This window comes from Caretta caretta, chromosome 2 (genome assembly GCF_965140235.1).
Source record: "Caretta caretta isolate rCarCar2 chromosome 2, rCarCar1.hap1, whole genome shotgun sequence".
NCBI lineage: Eukaryota > Metazoa > Chordata > Testudines > Cheloniidae > Caretta > Caretta caretta.
In genome coordinates, this window is record NC_134207.1 from 89668482 (window position 1) to 89687346 (window position 18865).

Below are 18865 nucleotides of genomic sequence, written 5' to 3' on the forward strand. Positions count from 1 at the left end.
AATCTCTCTTCTACAAAAGTTTCGTTGTGCAAAAAACAAACACACAAAAAGCTTTCCCCTCCCAGTGATATAAAACATATTTTATTCTATTCTTACATCTCGCCCACTCCTGTTGTCCCTAATCTGAATGCCTTGTCATTTGCAGATCTGCCAGCCAAGTCTCAGTGACTGTCGAGGGAGACTCCTGTATTTGGGATTTACTACTCAAGCAGGTTTCAGAGAAGCAGCCCGTGTTAGTCTGTATCCGCAAAAAGAAAAGGAGTACTTGTGGCACCTTAGAGACTAACCCATTTATTTGAGCATAAGCTTTCGTGAGCTGCAGCTCACTTCATGGGATGCTCACGAAAGCTTATGCTCAAATAAATGGGTTCGTCTCTAAGGTGCCACAAGTCCTCCTGTTCTTCTTACTCGAGCACTTTTTATAGCTTCTAACTCCAGGACGATTTTGCTGCATGCATTTGTAGTCTCTCCCCCATCGTTTTTGCACCTCTCCCCCTAACTTCACCCTCGCATTTCGTGACAGCCCCCTGGCTGGTCGAACCCGCGCGGTGCACGATGGTTGGGGACCAGGCGAGGCCATGCCTGGCCCCGCAAATCCGAGCTGCCATTGCCGGGGGGGTAGGGGTCCTGGTGCCCGCAGGGAGCACAGCAGCAGAGCCGCAAAGAGAGAAACCGCCGCTCCTCCAGTCTGCCCAAGTGGCGAGATTTGTGTGCGTGTGTTGGCTTGGGCGGGGGGGGGGCACCAAAAAGGACGGGGAGGAGCTGGGACTGTGCTCATGTGACCGCTGGCGGCCCAGGCTGTGGGGGCTGCCCAGAAAGCGCTGCAGCTGCTTTTCCGTTCCCTGCTCGGGAGAGCCGGCCGGGGAGTGACCCCGCCGGACAATGCGAAGCGGCTTCTCCCCAAGCAGATGATGGCGATACGAGAACTGAAAGTGTGTCTGCTCGGAGTGAGTAGCAGCGCCGGGCGGGCGGAGGGGCTCGGCTGGGGCAGACCCCGCTTGCCGAAGGGCAGACGCCGCCGGGGGGGCTCCCCGCAGTACAGGCTCACGAGAGGGAGAGAGACCAGGCTGCCCGCCGCCCTGGGAGGCTCCCCGGGAAGTTTGCGCCGAGTTCCTTGCAAACGGACTCTCTTTGTCCCTGGCTCTTCTTTGTGCCTGGCTTGGCTGAGCCCGCGATAGAGGGAGCTGCTTGGGCCCGCCCGCTTCCGCTCTCGGGCTGTGCCCCGGGGAAAGGCATTTGCGGGGAGGTTGTTGCGCTAAGGATGTGGGCAGCTGGGCATTTTTTTCCTCCAGATTGTCTGTGGTCTCGCTCCACGGCTCCCTCACCCCCGTCAGTTCCCTTCTGCGCCAGGTGGGGCACTGGATGTTCTGTTTCCTGGAAGACACCATTTCCAGCTGGGACAAGGGCCTGCCGCACACCCCCAAACCCATGGACCGCTGTATGGACCTTTGCCAGCCACTGCCCCGCGCTAAGTGTCTCTCCAGACATGGGTGTGGGTGTGGGTGTGGGTGTGTTAATTATCGAACTTTTAATGCTCCAGAGTTCAATGCACAGCTCCAGGGTGCTAGTGGATTAAGTGGAAGGAAGCTTTGTGGTACACAGAGATCATACCAGCTAAATAATAGATCCCACTCAGCTGAAAAAGTGCTTGTCTCTCCCTTTTTGAGGGTTTTATTACCTGGCTGTGGTAAATTCCTTCGGACTGAAACTTGGTATACAATGTACCAGGTTCCTGGGTGGGATTTTTCTTTCCAAAAGGAGATAAACTTGGCTGTTGAAATGAGATGCTGTTTATAGAGCCATGAAGGTTAACCTCTCTCTCTCTCTCTCTCTCTCTGTCATCATACATTTTCATAGATCATTTGAAGTGAAAGAATTTAACTGCTTTTTGTTTACCTTTTGTCTTTCACTTACCTTGAACAAGGAAAATGATCATTAGTCCATGTTAATTTTTGTTTCTAGTGATTTTCACTTTCTGATTCTTAACTACTAGCCGAGGCTGCAATGTTTGGGCAGGAAACAGTGAAGGAGAAGTTTTAAATCCAAATTATTATTTCCATTTAAATTTTAAAAGTGAATCTCATATATAAAAGCAAAACTTAAAATTTTGCTGGAATCTGTTACTTTTGACAGTGTTCCTTTGAACCTCTTGATTACCCAGTCCTTAATACTTGCCAGATACTGTCTACCTAATCTAAACGATTCTTGTGGGACACGGGGCACCTAACAACATCTGATTTACTTTCACAACACACTCCTGGGTTGCTCTTAGAGCTTCTGTTGCAACAAACTAGGATAGATAAAGAATTCTTACAGAAGAATGTCTCTTCTAACTCAAGTCTTGCTTACACTAGAGAAACTTTTGACAAATGGCCTGTAATTATTACGATTTGTCTAACTGAACCAATGTTAACAAGGGTTAAAAAGATTTTTCAAAATCATTGTAGTGTAGAGAAGGCATTATTGTTACCCCATGTCATCGCTCGTTTCAGATACCCCTAAACAAGATTTTTCGTGGTGTTTGATGTGTGCATGACTTCAGTGGAGTTACTAAAACTTGGTCTAATGAACTCATAACAGAAGTTTTATTCTGTATAATAGTAATTTCTTTTTGCTTCTTCTCTTTCTGCATTTGAAACAATAATGTGCTTAGGTTTGTGATTTTGATCTACTCTCTGCCATTCACAAAAATAACTTTGCATTAAAATGTGCTGATGAAATTACTCTATGAATGTTAGATAAGCACAGCATGCAAAAATTCAGAGCTTTTGAGAGTCTCTGTAATAGCGTTTCATGTAAGTTTTAAAAACAGAACATGTCATATGTATGGATACAAAGATTTTATATCATATCCCCATGAAACCGAGAATAGCTTTATAAACTTAGATATGTACAGTGAACTATTTTAATGCAATATAAATCAGTTGCCACTTTAAAAAACACTCGCTGGCCAAATTCTTTAGTGCCTTGGTGTTGGCATTCACACAGTAGAAAGTAGGTACTGAAGAGTTTTGCCCAAAGTAGTTGCCAATAAACATTCTTCCGTCCCCAATGAAAATCTCCGCATTCATCTTTAAAATTGTATAGATGCAAAAGTAAATGCAGTTTACTCAAACTTGAGAAGTCTGTGTTAGAACAAGCAGATGCTTCTTTCCCCCCACAAACAGCAAATCCTGTAATCTTGGTGTTTATAGAGGCAGAAGCAGTCTTACGAAATGACATTCCTCTTGCAGTAAATTTATTGCTATTTTGTAACATTAAATGTAAGAGTTCTGTAGGATTTTTGTTGTTGTTTTGTTTGTTCTAAAGCAAGGAGAAGATCATACGAACAACTACATGTGCTGTGAATTCAATACATTCACAAAAAACTTAGGGTAGCAGAGGAAACATTTAAGAAAACATGAAGAACTACAGTTACATCAGCCTTGTAGTTACTGAGAGGAGGTTCCCTCCTGAGTCTTAGTACACTTTAGTTCTACAAAACCATTCACTGCTGATCATAGTCATCTCACTTACCATGGAAGCTGGCAGTCAATTTTTCCAAGACTTCAAAAGGCTTCATCTGACAGATCCACTGGCTAACTGCAGAGACAGATTTCCAGAATTGGCCAGTTGAGTGCCTGCCAGTGAGAACAAGTTCATCCATTAATCTTTTGGTCTACTTAAAAGAGCTCTCTGAAGGATGCCATTCCAAAATAGAGCCTGACAAAAGGAACCTCAAAGTTATCTTTTTAATAGTTCCTAGGATCTGGTTTCATACGCGTTATGAAATGGGAGGGTCCAGCAGCAATGTATCCAGTAGGCCATAATAAAATCTGGTAATCAATAAAATCTGAGGCGCCTAAATCCTATAAAACAGGCAAATCCTTAAGCAAGGAATTGCAAGAAACTGAGATCCTGGGAGCTTCAAGTCAGATTTTGAACCCATCTTCCTTCTCCATTTGTGAAAATAGCTCTAGATTACATTTCTCAATCAGACTACAGAGGAAGACCTCTCTTGTCCTATCCCAAACCATTACAGCGTACAAACCTAGACAGCGCAATGCATCTGAAATCTGTCTGTAGCTGTCCAGCTGACAATTCCCTTTTGGGAACTTTCAGCTGGCACAGAGCAAAACCAGCTCCTGCACAATTTGCAAACTTTCCACCCCAGTGTAGAAGGTGTGTGTTGTGGGAGAGACCAGAGCCATCCACCAGCCTCAGCTGACCGTTAGATTCATAGATCCATAGATATTTAGGTCAGAAAGGACCATTATGATCATCTAGTCTGATCTCCTGCACAACGCAGGCCACAGAATTTCACCCACCACTCCTGCAAAAAACCTCTCACCTATGTCTGTGCTATTGAAGTCCTCAAATTGTGGTTTAAAGACTTCAAGGAGCAGAGAATCTTCCAGCAAGTGACCTGTGCCCCATGCTACAGGGGACGGCGAAAAACCTCCAGGGCCTCTTCCAATCTGCCCTGGAGGAAAATTCCTTCCCGACCCCAAATATGGTGATCAGCTAAACCCTGAACATATGGGCAAGATTCATCAGCCAGATACTACAGAAAATTCTTTCCTGGGTAACTCAGATCGCACCCCATCTAATATCCCATCACAGGCCATTGGGCCTATTTACCATGAATATTTAATTACCAAAACCATGTTATCCCATCATACCATCTCCTCCATAAACTTATCAAGTTTAATCTTAAAGCCAGATAGATCTTTTAGGGACAACAGCCAGCTATTGTGAACTACAGCAGCATTCCATAGCTGGGGCTGGAGCCACTGTACGAGAAATGGAGACCCGTAACTGGTTCCTTGATGTCCCAGTCCTCCTGCACTGACCGCATCTTGGCACAGGAGAGAATCTGGCCCAACGTTCTTGATGTGAATGTACTGAAACTCAGATTTGGGGATCCAGGCTATGTTTCACCATTTACTCATCAAAAGTGAGTAGCTCATTGTTTTTAAAACACCTGGGTAGAAGGAAAAGGCTTGATTTCTTGCAGTCTCCACCCCATGAAGCTCAGGAACGTGTGCAGTGCAGTACTGTAAGGTGACAGGAGAAATCTCCTTCCTTTTATGAGAAACCTTTAGACCAGGGTTTCTCAACCTGTGGGTGGTACCCAAAACTGGGTTGCCAGAATGTTTCAAAGGGTCACGTCGCAGCTTCTGTCCCACAGAGCTGGCTGGGCTCACCTCCCTGCTCCAGGCACAGCAACCTCTGGGATCCCAGTGCCACTCAGGTTTGGCCCAGCTGTCATGATGACAGGAGTCCAGGTAGGCCAAATCTGAGTGAGTGCCACTGCAACCGCATGAGCCAGGTCACAACTCCATTCTTATAACTTTGGTCCAGTCAAGGGGGAAGGGCCAAACATGAGCAGCTCTGCAATCCCAAAGGTTGCAACACCCAGAGCTGAGAGCCAAGCCCAGCCAGCCCTCCTGCATAGTAGCTGCAGGAGCTGCCACTGTGGGGTGAGTGCCAGAGAGGACTCATCCTACCTCCCCCACCCAGCCCGGAGGCAGGACCCAAATGAAACCATCCCAGGCAGGGCATCCACCCCACACAATTTACTGGGTTGCAACAGGCCATAAACATTTACAAATTGGTCCTGAGCCCAAAAAGATTGAAAACCACTGCTTTAGACAACGTTTTAAGACTACATGCTACTGGAGGATGGGCCCCCATGTGGTGTCTAATGGAGTGAGAAACATGAGAAATGAGCAGAAGAGTGATGAAAGGGAACCACAGGGCAAACCTGTCCTAATCTAACCCAAATTTGTACATAGGTTAATTTTATACATAGGTTAATTTTAGGATTAGGCTCTGAGCTGCTGGTATCCTTCCTTGTTGAGCATAGATTCATAGATTCCTGTCCAGAAGGGGCCATTATGATTATCTAGTCTGACCTGCTGTGCAGCACAGGCCATAGAACTTCCCAAAATAGTTCCTGGAGCAGATCTTTTAGAGAAACATCCAATCTCGATTTAAAAATTGCCAGTGATGGAGAATCCACCATGATGCTTGGTAATTGTTCCAGTGGTTAATTACCCTCACGGTTAAAAAATGTATGCCTGATTTCCAATCTGAATTTGTCTAGCCTCAACTTCCAGCCATGGAGTGGTGCTTTGTTCCTCATGATTCAGTGAGGAGAAATAATTTGAGGGGAAGCAGGTTTTGCTTGCTGGTGGGCTGTCAAGGACATTGCACCTCACTAATGTTGCAAGGTATTGAGCAGCTAGCTGTGAATTATCCTGTTTTCTTAGAACTCTTGGGGACATTTCAATGTGCGTGGCCCCATGCCCGCCTCTTCTCTTGCTTTCTTCTAAGTAGAGGTGTTACAGCTGAGTACACTATTACTCCTGGATAGCAGTATGAATAATATAAAATAGCCTTGGCACACATATTTTGCAAATACTAGGTTGCACTTAAGCATGTATGCCATGGTCATGCCCTGTCTTTGCCCCTATAAGCACTTCATGTTCACTTCCTCCTATTCACCAGTCCTCAGAGATTTGCTTGAGTTACCTAGTTCTGTGCAGAGAAATCTAAACAATATAGAGGCCGTTCTGCACAGGTGCTGAGTAAATCGTGAATGCTTGTACTTTGGATCTCTACTCTTCTTTCTGCAGCCTGTAGGATTGAGGTATAGCTTCTTGCCAAGTTCTGATGTAACTGCTGTGTGGCAACTACTAACAAGATTTCTAGCCTTTGGACTGAGGCTGTGCTCCTTGACTTTTGTTGCATTTTAGGGAAACTGTTAGCTTGCCCTGGTGGGGCTTCAGGAGGTTGCTTATTAGTTTTCATCTGCTGTAACCTACCTGCTCCTCTGCTTTCTTTATTTACCAAGTTTTTACGTTGTTATGTTTGGGCATGTGTTGCATGTACAGTACTGTACAGGTGTATCAACTTCCAGTGTACACATATGCAGACTATAAAAAAGTGGTCAGAATTCTTTGATAATTTAGGTAATCTGGAACACCTTGTTAATTTTAGTAAGGATAAAATCTCTCTGGCATTCCAAACGCGATGACATGATAAACTAAGGGAAAAAATAGGGCCTGGGCTGCAATCGAATGTGGAGCCGTTTTTCTGTAGCAAAATCTTTCTGTAAAAACTTGAAACAATTAATGTACCTTTTAACTTAGCCATTACATTGAAAGTGTCTCTCTGAATATCTTTAAATTATACTAGTGTTTAAAAAACAACTGAACATATTAACTCTGATCTGCCTCCAAAAACTGTTATGTTATAGGGTTGCCGTCCGTGGAGTGAGGGGCCGGGGTGGGGAAATGGGGCACAGAGGGGTGGGGGGGTCCATCCCTGGAGCAAGAGGCCAGTGTGGGGAAATCAGGGCACAACAGGGTGGGGAGGTTGGGGAGGGGAAATCAGAGCACAGCGGGACAGGGAGGTTGGTTTCTGGAGTGAGGGGCTTGGGAAATCGAGACACAGCGGGGCAGGCAGGTTCGTTCCTGGAGTGAGGGGCTGGGGAAATCGGAGCACAGCATGACAGGGAGGTTGGTTCCTGGAGTGAAGGGCTTGGGAAATCGAGACACAGCGGGACAGGAAGCTTGGTTCCTGGAGTGAGGGGCTGGGGAAATTGAGACACAGCATGGCAGGGAGGTTGGTTCCTGGAGTGAAGGGCTTGGGAAATCGAGACACAGCAGGACAGGGAGGTTGGTTCCTGGAGTGAGGGGCTGGGGAAATCGAGACACAGCGGGACAGGGAGGTTGGTTCCTGGAGTGAGGGGCTGGGGAAATCGGGGCACAGTGGGGTGTGGGAGTCCATCCCTGAAGCAAGGGGCCAGGGTTGGGAAATCGGGGCACAGAAGGGCAGTGGGGGCAGACAGGTTACCTGGTTCCCCCCCCGGACAGCGCCAGTATCTACTTTGGAGCCCGGTCTGGGAGTCAGCCAGTTCTCTCTGTCAGGCTGGGGGTGGGAAGAGCAGAGCCGCTCCTCCAGGCTCCAGCAGCAGCTGCTGCTTTTCCCAGATGCTTTTAGTCAGACACAGCTGACTGGACGCTGCCAATTTCCCTTTTCAACTGGATGTTCCACTTGAAAACCAGACACCTGGCAACCCTAGGTTGTACAACGGTAGCCCAGAGGTCTTTGTCAGGATTGGGGCCCCATTGTGCTAGGCACTGTACAAACATTAAATAAAAGAGTCCTTGCCGGAAAGAGTTTACAATCTGAGGACCCAGTCCTGCAATTGGCTCTATGGAGGTGGATCTTTATGCTGACATGGGATCCCAACGAAGTCAATGGGGCTCCAGATGGGTGCAGGGGTCCATCCACACATAATCAATTGTAGGTTTGTGGCATAAAGAGGAACAAAATGTAACGGATGGGTGCAGAAGACAAGAGTGGAAGTGAAAGGATTCCAAGATTATGTCTATTAGCTAAATGTAGATTTCATTAGGTTTTTTATTTATTTACTGAATAGCAAGATGAGTGAACAAGAGAGACTGAATCACCGACAGGCTATTTTCCAGTCAGTGATTCATCACTACCTTTTGTTCACTCATCCATGGGTGGCGGGTATCATAGGCTGGGGAAGCCTGTGCCTTACCACCAGCCAGGTGTAGCCCCGTCCATACTCCGCCCCGGCTCCCTCGTACTTCCTGCTCTGGCCACTTTTCCCAGTTCCCCTGTGCCGTGGCCCCGGCTCCTTTTTAATAAGCCTGATGAAACATTTTTATAAAGGGTCAGATTCAAATTTTCATGTCAGTGTAGTGTTGGACATTGAACAATGAATATGATAAACCCAGAATGCTTCAGAATCCAGAATTTTCTGTCTTAAATGCTTTTCTGAACAGGTTCCAACACTTCTTATTATTATTCATTTCTTCCCAAAGTTTTGGGAGGAATTATTTAGTAAAATGACTCAATTACATTATGACCTGAAACATCCTTCAAGGAAAAAATAAACAGAGGCCACATTCTGCTCTCAGTTACACCTGTGCAACCTGACTGAACACACTAGGCCCTGGTCTACAACTACAGACTTATGTCGATTATAACTATGTCACACACGGATGTGGAAAATCCACCCCCCTGAGTGTGCAGTTATTTATACTGACCTAACTCTTGGTGTAGACAGAGCCTCTCGGGGAGATGGAGTACCTACGCCGATGGGAGAAGCTCTCCGTTTGGTGTAGATAACATCCTCACTAAGCTTTACAGTGGTACGGCTGCACCTGTAGTTCTGTAAGTGTGGACAAGCTGTAGGTTTGCACCATCATAACAGAAGGCAGAAGTGGGCCCACAAGATTTTTCACTACTTACCAGTAACCAGACTAGAAAAGGGATTCCTTTGTACAGCAGTTTGTTGTTCACAGAACTGTGTGATGCTCAGTGCATAACATGCATTTCTGAGCTCTTGATTTTACTAGTTTACTAGCTGAGGGCCTGCCATGTGATGGGGTTATAATGAATAAATTGTATGCAAGTTGTGGTTATTCTGCATGTTAAATCATATTACTACATTTTGGTTTCCAGATTATTGCAAAGTGCTTGTGTGTTTTTGCTGTTGTACCTTCCATCTTCTCAGGGTTTGTTGCTTTTCTTTCTTAGTAATTTAGAAACAATTAAATTCCATCTTTCCACCAAAAGGAGGAATTGGAATAAATAGTAAACTCCAGTTTCTAGACACCACTTGCATGTCACCTATGGCTTTGCTAAGGAAACTCATGCTCAGGAAAATTTAATGGAGCAAACTGAAGCATTCCCTGTAAGAAATTATCCTGTAAATTCTCTTGACCATTATGTCAAGATGGTCACCAGATGACTGACTGAAAAACCAAAAAGAAAAGGAGTACTTGTGGCACCTTAGAGGCTAACCAATTTATTTGAGCATGAGCTTTCGTGAGCTACAGCTCACTTCATCGGATGCATACCGTGGAAACTGCAGCAGACTTTATATACACACAGAGAATATGAAACAATACCTCCTCCCACCCCACTGTCCTGCTGGTAATAGCTTATCTAAAGTGATCATCAGGTGGGCCATTTCCAGCACAAATCCAGGTTTTCTCACCCTCCACCCCCCCCCACACAAACTCACTCTCCTGCTGGTAATAGCCCATCCAACACTATTGGAGTTGTGTGTGTGTGTAAGTAGGTGCCTATATAAGAAAAAGCCCCGAATATTGGGACTGTAAAATCGGGACATCTGGTCACCCTAATCGAAAGAGATGCTGTAACTGTTACAAAGAATACTACATATTTATTCTGGGAGGATGTTACACTTCAGCGTTGTTCTGACAGCTTGGGTTCTACAGTGACAATGGCCATATAAGTACCTAGGTAAATGGACAGAAAGAGGTCATAAAGGAGGCACTAGACTAGGATAACCTTGAGTGCTTTAATCACATGGGAATGAAAAAAAAACAACTAAGGCTTCTTTTGGTAACTTCGTTGTGTCCGTTCCCATGAGTTTAATATTTCACTAATTTAAATTTTCATTGTTCTCTCTATTCTGTGACATACCAGTAAATACATTATTTAAGATGATTTGGGTTTTGTCTGAGGAAGCTTGGTACTCAAAAGAAAATGAAGTGCCCTCTTGAGACAATGTGTGTGACAGCATCTGCATGGTTTAAGGGTCTGGAGAAGGCAGTGCAGACTTCTATCTGGAACAGTGCCTCAGATGGGCCCAAAGGTCTCAGTGAGTGATGTGCAGGAGGAGGAACAAATGACTCAAAGGTACAAGGTATTATAAGACAATTTCAGAAGAAAGGCTGCGGACTGAATAGGTCTAAAATTAGCAACTCTGTGCTGTTAGAATGGAAATCTAGAAAACCCTGTGTGTCCTTTTTATATGTAGAAACTTAGTGGCTTCTGGAAACTTGTTTTATAATTCCTGTAGTAGGAAGGTGTCAGGTATTATAGTAAATAAATCCCAAATTGCTACTAAGCTAGTATGAAAACAGAGGTAGAAACAAATTGATTGGTAACACTTGTAGGCCTTTGAATAACAATTTGTTGTTTTATAACATGTTATGTGCTAATTCGCAGGTGAAATAATACAAAAATAGAGCCAGGCATGAAAAATACCTTAGAAATCCATTTTTTGCTGCTGAACTTTTGTAAATAATGGCTTAACTGTCTCCTTAATAAAGTTTAATATTTAACTCCTTGCTACATGATGCCCTGTGATTCTCAGTGTTACATGTTGCTGAAGCCACAGATGCTGCATCCTTTTTTCCCCTGTTTGACCCAATCCACCAAAGCAAAAAACAAATCAAGTTCCTAAGAGTATACTATAAATACTCGATTTTTTTATTGTTTAACCCAGTGTTTCTTAGTAGATGGGATTGCAACAGCCCTGGGGGTCATGAGTTATTGAGTTCTGAGTTCTGTTACAGTCTAAAGCATAGAAAATCTTGCTCCCCACTTCCCACCTTTCCTAATCAAGTATTCTCTGTCAAAAAATTCTCTGTCTGTTCCTCTCAAAACACACCCACAAATAAATTATATAGGCTAATCATGGTTGCAGTAGCCTGGACTCTTACTTGGGTGTTGTCACTAGCCACGCTTTTATCTGCACAGAAAAACCTTTCCCCTGAGTTAAGCGGTGCTTTCAGCCTGGATTAGCTGGCCTGTCTGGGGTTAGAGCCTAGGTTCCACTTTCACTCAGGTGGTAACCCAACCATTTTGCAGTGACAACACAGGCTAAGTCACCTGAATGCTGATAGTCTTCCAGTGCCTTCCCACAGTTCCCCTTGTGTTCAGAAGGGTCGAGCAGCACCCCCCGGCACTTTAGAAAGTCAGCGCCTGTGTCAAAGAGTGTCCATAATTTTGCATACAGTGTTTTCACATACATTTCATAGTGATATTAATGACTAGTGTGTTATTAGTTTTCAAATGATATATTACAAAACACCTTTTAAATAAATAAAATCACAACAGTGTGTGAGGTATATTGAGCTAGTCAGGCCAGCTAAAACTTACTGTTACATACCAGGGAGCCCCTTACCATCTGGCATTGGGTGATCTTAGGATACCCCTGTTTGCTCTAGTCTGATGTGGGGGTTTGTCCAATCATGCCATAGGATCTGTGTCTTTTACTTTTCCCAAATAACACTATGATAGAGAGGATATAAAACACACTTAACCTTACCGTTGGGCTCATAGGAATAATGTTCTTCCCTGTCTGGCTGACCTTTAAAGGCAATGATTTAATTCCATCAATATAAATCCAAGGAGATTTGCAATTAATATTGTAAGATATGTTAGTAAAATCCCACTCTTTGGAATTACTTCTTTGTATTTGAATAATTTAGCATCGACTGGTCTCCCTTTTTCATTTTTTGTCGTCTTCTCACCCCCGAAGTATTCAACAGCTTTTTATCTGTGGGTGAAAAGTGCTATGAGAGTGCAAAATATTTTTTATACAAAATGCATACACACTGTAGGATCTGAATTATAAATGCAATGGGAATTCCTTCTAAACTTCCTTTAAAATATGTCCAAGGAGTCTTGTCAACTGACATAATTTTGCTAAACAAATATGATTAAGTGTTCCAGAAAGCTTGATTTTGCTTTCTTCTCTAAGAGCTTGTCTACACAAACATTATGTTCATGGCAAAAGGGGACGTAGTCTGCCATGTCCGTATGGACCCTGCTGACCCACACTTACAGTACTTTAGTGTGCTTTGATGTAGTCACTTTTCAGAGAGGGATAAATCAAAGTGCACGAAGGGACTGTTAGTTCACGTCAGTAGTATATCACATGGACACTAAGCCCTGGTCTACACTGTAGGGGAGGAGCGATCTAAGTTATGCAATTTCAGCTACATGAATAACGTAGCTGAAGTCGACGTACTTAGATCGACTTACTGTGGTGTCTTCACCGCGGTGAGTTGACTGCTGCCGCTCCCCCGTCGACTCTGCCTATACCTCTCGCAGCGGTGGAGTACAGGAGTTGACGGGAGATCGCTCGGGGATCGATTTATCGTGTCTAGGCTAGACGCGATAAATCGAACCTCACTGGATCAATCGCTGTTTGCCGATCCGGCGGCTAGTGTAGACATACCCTGAGTGTGTGGCAGGCTAATGCAGAACAGATTTACACCCGAACTTGCTACAAATTAAATTTTCATGAAGATAGGCCCTAAGGCACCTTCTAGGCTATGAAAACTGAATTTAACAATTTTTGTTAAACTTGGTAGCACCTCAAGCCCATTATAATGCAGGTGAAGTCCACTCTGCATGGATGTGGCTGAGATGTGTAATAACTAGGTTTATGTTTCTGTTTACTGAAGAAGAACCTGATTTAGTTTTGTATTTGAAATTCAGTGTTGTGGATGAAAGGAGAGGATCGATTTCATGCTTTGACAGAAAAAAGTCTAATTTTTAAGATGAGAAAGATTTAATGCAATTATGTGTGCTATACTCAATATGCAAAATACGCACTTTCAGGACATTCAGTGGGGCCAGGTTTTCACTATCGGCCTAGATGACTTATTTTAGATTTAGTAAAACAACAGACAAATAACCAATATAAAATATCCATGACAGAGAAAGGAGAATAGTACGTATTCTCAACAATATTCACTCAACAAGCTCCTCCATCTCAAATCTTCTAACAGCACTACCCAAACATAGTGGTGCCAAAACATTTCCTGTTATGCCCCCCCTTACTAGTAGGGTGGCCAGGTATCTGGTTTTCAACCGGAAAGTCCAGTTGAAAAGAGAGCCTGATGGTGTCTGGTCAGATCTACTGACTGGACACCAAAAGTATGGTTACTGTGGTTGGGGGAGGTGCCGGTCATCACCTGTGCCACCCCCTACTTAGCCGTGGCCACCTCCTACCTGCATTGGGTGGCTGCAGCTCCCAGCCCCGGCTCTGCAGGCGAGTCCCACCTGATCGGGGCAGGGAGTGGGGGAGACAGAAAAGCAGTGAGCGACGGAGGGAGGGGGAAAGAGGAGTGAAAAGCGGGCCAGGTCCTGGGACGGGAAGGGGCAGGGCAGGGAGGGGGCAGGTCCTCAGTAGGATTGCCTACCCAAAGACAACGACACAAACCCAAAGACCCTTGCCCTGCCCCCTGCCCTGCTCTCTCCTTGAGGCCACGCCCGTGTCCTGCCCCTTCTCTGAGGTCACGTCCCCCCACTCAGTCCATCCCCTCTCCCTCCATCGCTCGCTCTCCCCCACCCTCATTCACTTTCACGAGGGTGGGGCAGGGGGTTGGGATGCGGGAGGAGGTGCGGGGTGCAGGCTCTGGGAGGGAGTTTGCGTGCGGGGTGTGAGCTCTAGGCTGGGGCAGGGGCTTAGGGTGTGGGAGGGGGTGCAGGGTGTGAGCTCTGGGAGGGAGTTTGGGTGCAGGACGGGGTGAGGGGTCAGGCTCTGGGAGGGAGTTTGGGTGTGGGCTCTAGGCTGGGGCAGGGAGTTGAGGTCCAGGAGGGGGTCAGCGCTTATCTCGGGCAGCTCCTGAAAGTGACTGGCACATCCCTCTGGCAGTGGCTTCTAGGCGGGGGGGTCAGGGGGGTCTCCACGTGCTGCTACCCATGGGTACCGCCCCCGCAGCTCCCATTGGCTGCAGTTCCCAGCCAATGGGAGCTGTGGAGTTGGCACTTGGTCAGGCGGGGGCAGCGTGCAGAGACCCTCCCCCCCACCCCCCCCCAGGAGCCGCAGAGATGGTGCCAGCCGCTTCCGGAAGGGGCATGAAGCCAAGGGCAGGTAAGGGAGTCTGCCTTAGTCCCGCTGCCGCACTGGACTGTTAGTGCCCAAAATCTCCCGGTTTGGCTGAAGTAGCCTCTGGGAGATAAGAGCGTGATTCCAGTGGACTCCTGGCGAAACTGGAAGGGTTGGCAACCCGGGGGGAAGGGGAGGTTCCAGTACTTCTGCCGGAGTGTCCGTTTTTTAAATATTACAAAGTTGGCAACCCTACTTACAGTAAAGGAATCTGCCTGTGCCCCCACCATCCCGCTCCATTACAGCACAGTTGGCTCAGCAGAGGAGCTTGGGCTGGCTGCAGAGCTGGGCTAGAGGCAGAGCTGGCCTGGGGGTGGAGAGGGAATGAAGGCACAGCTGGACTGAGGGCAGAGTGGAACTGTGACTGGGGCTGGAGCTGGGCTGGGGGTGGAGCAAGGGGCGGAGTGGAGCTGTGGCTGGGGCTAGAGCTAGGCTGAGGGGGGGGGGGGGGGCTGGGTGGTGCTCCCACCTGGCCTGGGCCCATGCTGCATGCCCCCTGAACCTTTGCCCCACAGTTTGGGGACCATTGCACTAGCAAAATATGAGGCAGTTCTTACATTTAAAGGTACACTACCCAGAGAATAGAATGTTGTGGCAATCACCATGAGAGGTAAATTACTTTACATGACCCGAATAAAATGATTGTCCTATGAACAGGCCTCCTAAAACAGTGTCATGTTTTAACGAATAGTCCAGTGAGCATGTCCACTGAAGCTGGCACAGGGTAGCAGAAGCCATCTTAAATTTTCCTTAAGGGCTGCTGACAGAGGCTGCCAAGGCTATGCACTGAAAGTTGAAACAGCTCATCCTTTGGCATTTGGACTCTGTGACCCTGCCCTCTAAGAGAAGAGAAATTGCAGCCAGTCATGGCATTCTCCTTCTAATGGACTTTCCACCACTGAAGGCCTACACCAGGATTTACATTTGCGGAAGCCACTGTAAAACAGTGCTCCGTCTAGCTCTTAACATGCAGATTGCACGTCCTAATCTGTATAACTGCCATTTGGTTGCTTACTAAACTTTAGAGCAGATTTAAAACATCTGCTCAAATTTTATAACATCATTGAATAGCCAAAGAAGGGTGGTGAGAGAGAAAGAAAGAACTTCCCCTGTCCGCTGCTAATCACACAGATTGGACATCTTTTTTCCTCATCTCTGCCTGGTTTTTGGACACTGTGGGCCTGATTCTCCAGTGCCCAGCACATTGTCAGGGCTGGATTTCTCATGTTCACTATGGCCACTTTACACACAGTGTAAAGGCAGCATATAGTGGGTGTAAATATACTTTCTCTCCCTTTAAAGTTCTTTTACACTGCTTTAGCCATGTAAATGAGACTAAAGACCCAACCATTCTGATATAGTAACATTTTACACCCACTTTGCATGGTATAAATAACTGCACAAGGTACAGGGTAATAAAGAAGCAGAACCAATCAGTGCTGTTTTTCCTCCTTTCCCCTCAACTTCTTAACTTATAACAGTAGAGAGAGATTTCTAAGCCCTATGCTGCTGAAACATTTTATAAGCTCTCCCTATTGTGCTTTAAACAATTTTGAACATCAGAAGAAAAAAATATCGATTGAGTTTAAGGATGCAGTTGGTAAAATTGGACAAGAGGCTGATTCATCACACAGCCTCATGTAAGCAAAGAAAATTGTCTAAATCTACAATCGCAAGGCTCAAGGGAAGGCTGGAGCCACCAGTAGTAGTCACACAAAAGCTGCACATTGATCAGCTGAACAAATTACTCTGATTTTGTTGTAGCTATTTTTAAATGTAAGTGCTAGACTGTGGTTTTTTATTTCTTAGATGGTGTAGTATACTGTGTAGGATTTTATTGCTTCTCTTTGGGCTGCAAAACTACTTAGCAGTGCAGCACATAAAAGTAAATATTAAATGTACGTGAATTCCGGCTGTCAAACAAGTTATGTTCCAAAGTTAATGTTTTTTTTCTTTGTCAGCAGAGTGATAAAATGTTGCTGATGTCATTGAGTGTCTCAGTAGGCCTTGACATTCTTTGCCATCCAGAACTAAGCCAACTGTCAAATTCTTTTGCAGAAAATGGCTCTTATGATAAAACATCTAGTATGATTGCACATATAACTAAAAACACTCTGGGCTGGATTCTCATTCACGCTCAGGCCCCAGTATACTGTCAGATTGATGTAAAAGAGCCTTAAAGTAGGTGTCATATATTGCACTTTTTTGCCCCATGAATTTAAGTTTGCTACAGAGTTAAACAGGAATAATTCAGACACCATGGCTTAGATACCAGGCTGTGTTCCAGCTATAGTCAGCTCAACTTGGTGGGAGGTGGGGGTATGAATGTAGCCTTAAACCACCAATATGTCCTCCTACTGCACCTCTCCAATACTGAGACCTATTCTGTACCAGGTCAGTCCCTGGCATAGAGCAGAGCAGCTTTAAGACTTCTCTGTGTTATACTGGCCTGGAAGGGACCATTGCAGCCACTAAGGATTGCCTGGCATAGATTCCCTGGACATGCCTACTCCCTGCTCCTGGGGCTGTTACCTGAGCATTCCCTTATACAACCGGAATCCTCAGATAACTGGATATGCGGGCTTTATAGCTGCTATGTGCCATCAGAGCAATAAAAATCAGCCATTGCCCTGGTGCAGGATCATACCCAAGAGTGGGGCCAAATTCATCCTTGATGTATCTCCTTTGAAGTAAGTGGAGTTGTACCAAGGATGAGATTCGCTTTTGGCATTTCAATATGTCGTAAGTATTTGATTTAGAAAAATGTTCTCTGCGCTGTTTTCAGTATAGATTTGTTGACTCTCATGCTGGCCTTGAGGTCTACTGTTCGTCAGTGAAGAAGCTGTCCTTTCTATCCCCATTGTTGAAGGAAAGTGGTTTGTGGTTGTAGCTGGGTAGCTACCCCACTCCTAAAATAGAAGGGGTTAAAAGCAGCCCTGGAGAGGGCTGTGGCTGGGGATGGCTGATTGGAGAAGCAGCCGCAGCTGGGCCTCGCCCCAGTCAGGCCCCCACTGGTATAAAAAGGCAGTGAGCCAGAGGCCCAAGGAGTTTCTCTCCAGGCTGGGAGAGAGCAGGGCCTGCCTGTCTGACAGGGTACTGAGGGTGGTGCAATGTTGGGAGAGGAGCAGGCTGAGCGGGGGGCACTCCAGGGTGGCAACTCCCCAGGCTGTAGGGCCTGGTCCAACGCCCATAGAGGTACTGGGAGGAAGGCAGCATGTCTGAACCCCCTTGTCTATGATGAGTGGCCTTTACAAGGCAGTCTGCCACAGGGAGTGGGAGTTTGGTGATGACTGGCAGTAGCCCAGACTGAGGCAAGGTGGGGATAGTGGGTTGGGGGTTCCCCAGGATGGGGTGACCCAGAGGCAGAGTGTGGGGATACTGCTGGGGGCAGAACCCCAGAGAAAAGGGCATTGGGGTCTGTGAGGGACATGGGGGCCAGAGCTGTGCGGATCACCGGCCTGGCAGAGGGCGTTCCATGCGGGAAAAGAGCTAATTCCCACTGACCAGCAGGAGGTGACGCAGGGGTGAGTCCTACACTTTTACAATGGTCTAGCACTGTTTTAAAGTAGGAATATGGGATGTGTTTATGCATACCAGGTGAGGGCCCTCTGCCACCCAGAGAAGTAAATGTTCTGGAAATCTTTGCATGAAATCTTGTCTGTTGATGTGAACTACTTATAATACACCAGGGTTATAATATACTACAGGGTATAATATAATACACAGTTTCAGACTGTGGCTTGGTAGAGGTGGGATGCTGCTTACAACTGCAGGGAATCTAGGAATGAGGAAAGAAAGGGAGAATCTGCCCAGAAAGAACTGATTTCCCTTATTAAACAAGTCTGTTTTTTAAAAGTACATGGAGTCCAAGGTGATCTTTTGTAAGAGTCATAAAAACAATATTTGGAATATATTTCAGTAAGTATGACGTGCACATGAAGCCTCCCACTGCACAGCTTTAATTTAGGGCAGGCAATCAGCCCTTAGGTGGCATATAATCCCCTTTGCAACATTATGCTGATAATCTTCATTTAAACAGTTCTTCAACATACCACAAACAATATTTCTCCCATACGGTACACATAGGTCATTTTCTCTGTTCTCTGCTCTGCCGCTTCCCCCCCCCCCTCCCCCACGACATAGTTATTGTGGCCACTACAAGGAAAATCGTACTCTGTTTCT

At 45.9% G+C, this 18865-nt stretch overlaps 1 protein-coding gene across 3 annotated transcripts in view; it reads left to right on the forward strand.

The window, feature by feature from the left end:
* Positions 1-558: 558 nt before the first annotated feature.
* RAB31 (RAB31, member RAS oncogene family) overlaps positions 559-18865 on the forward strand; it is a 96961-nt gene continuing 78654 nt past the window's right edge. Inside the window, exon 1 of one of the 3 annotated variants that reach the window (XM_048840267.2) lies at positions 559-710. In XM_048840267.2, the coding sequence (XP_048696224.1) occupies positions 579-710 (132 nt within the window). In that variant the 5' untranslated portion in view covers positions 559-578. Of the gene's footprint in view, positions 711-756; positions 948-18865 lie in introns of those variants that run through there. The other 2 variants (XM_048840268.2, XM_048840269.2) reach the window with 2 other exon arrangements.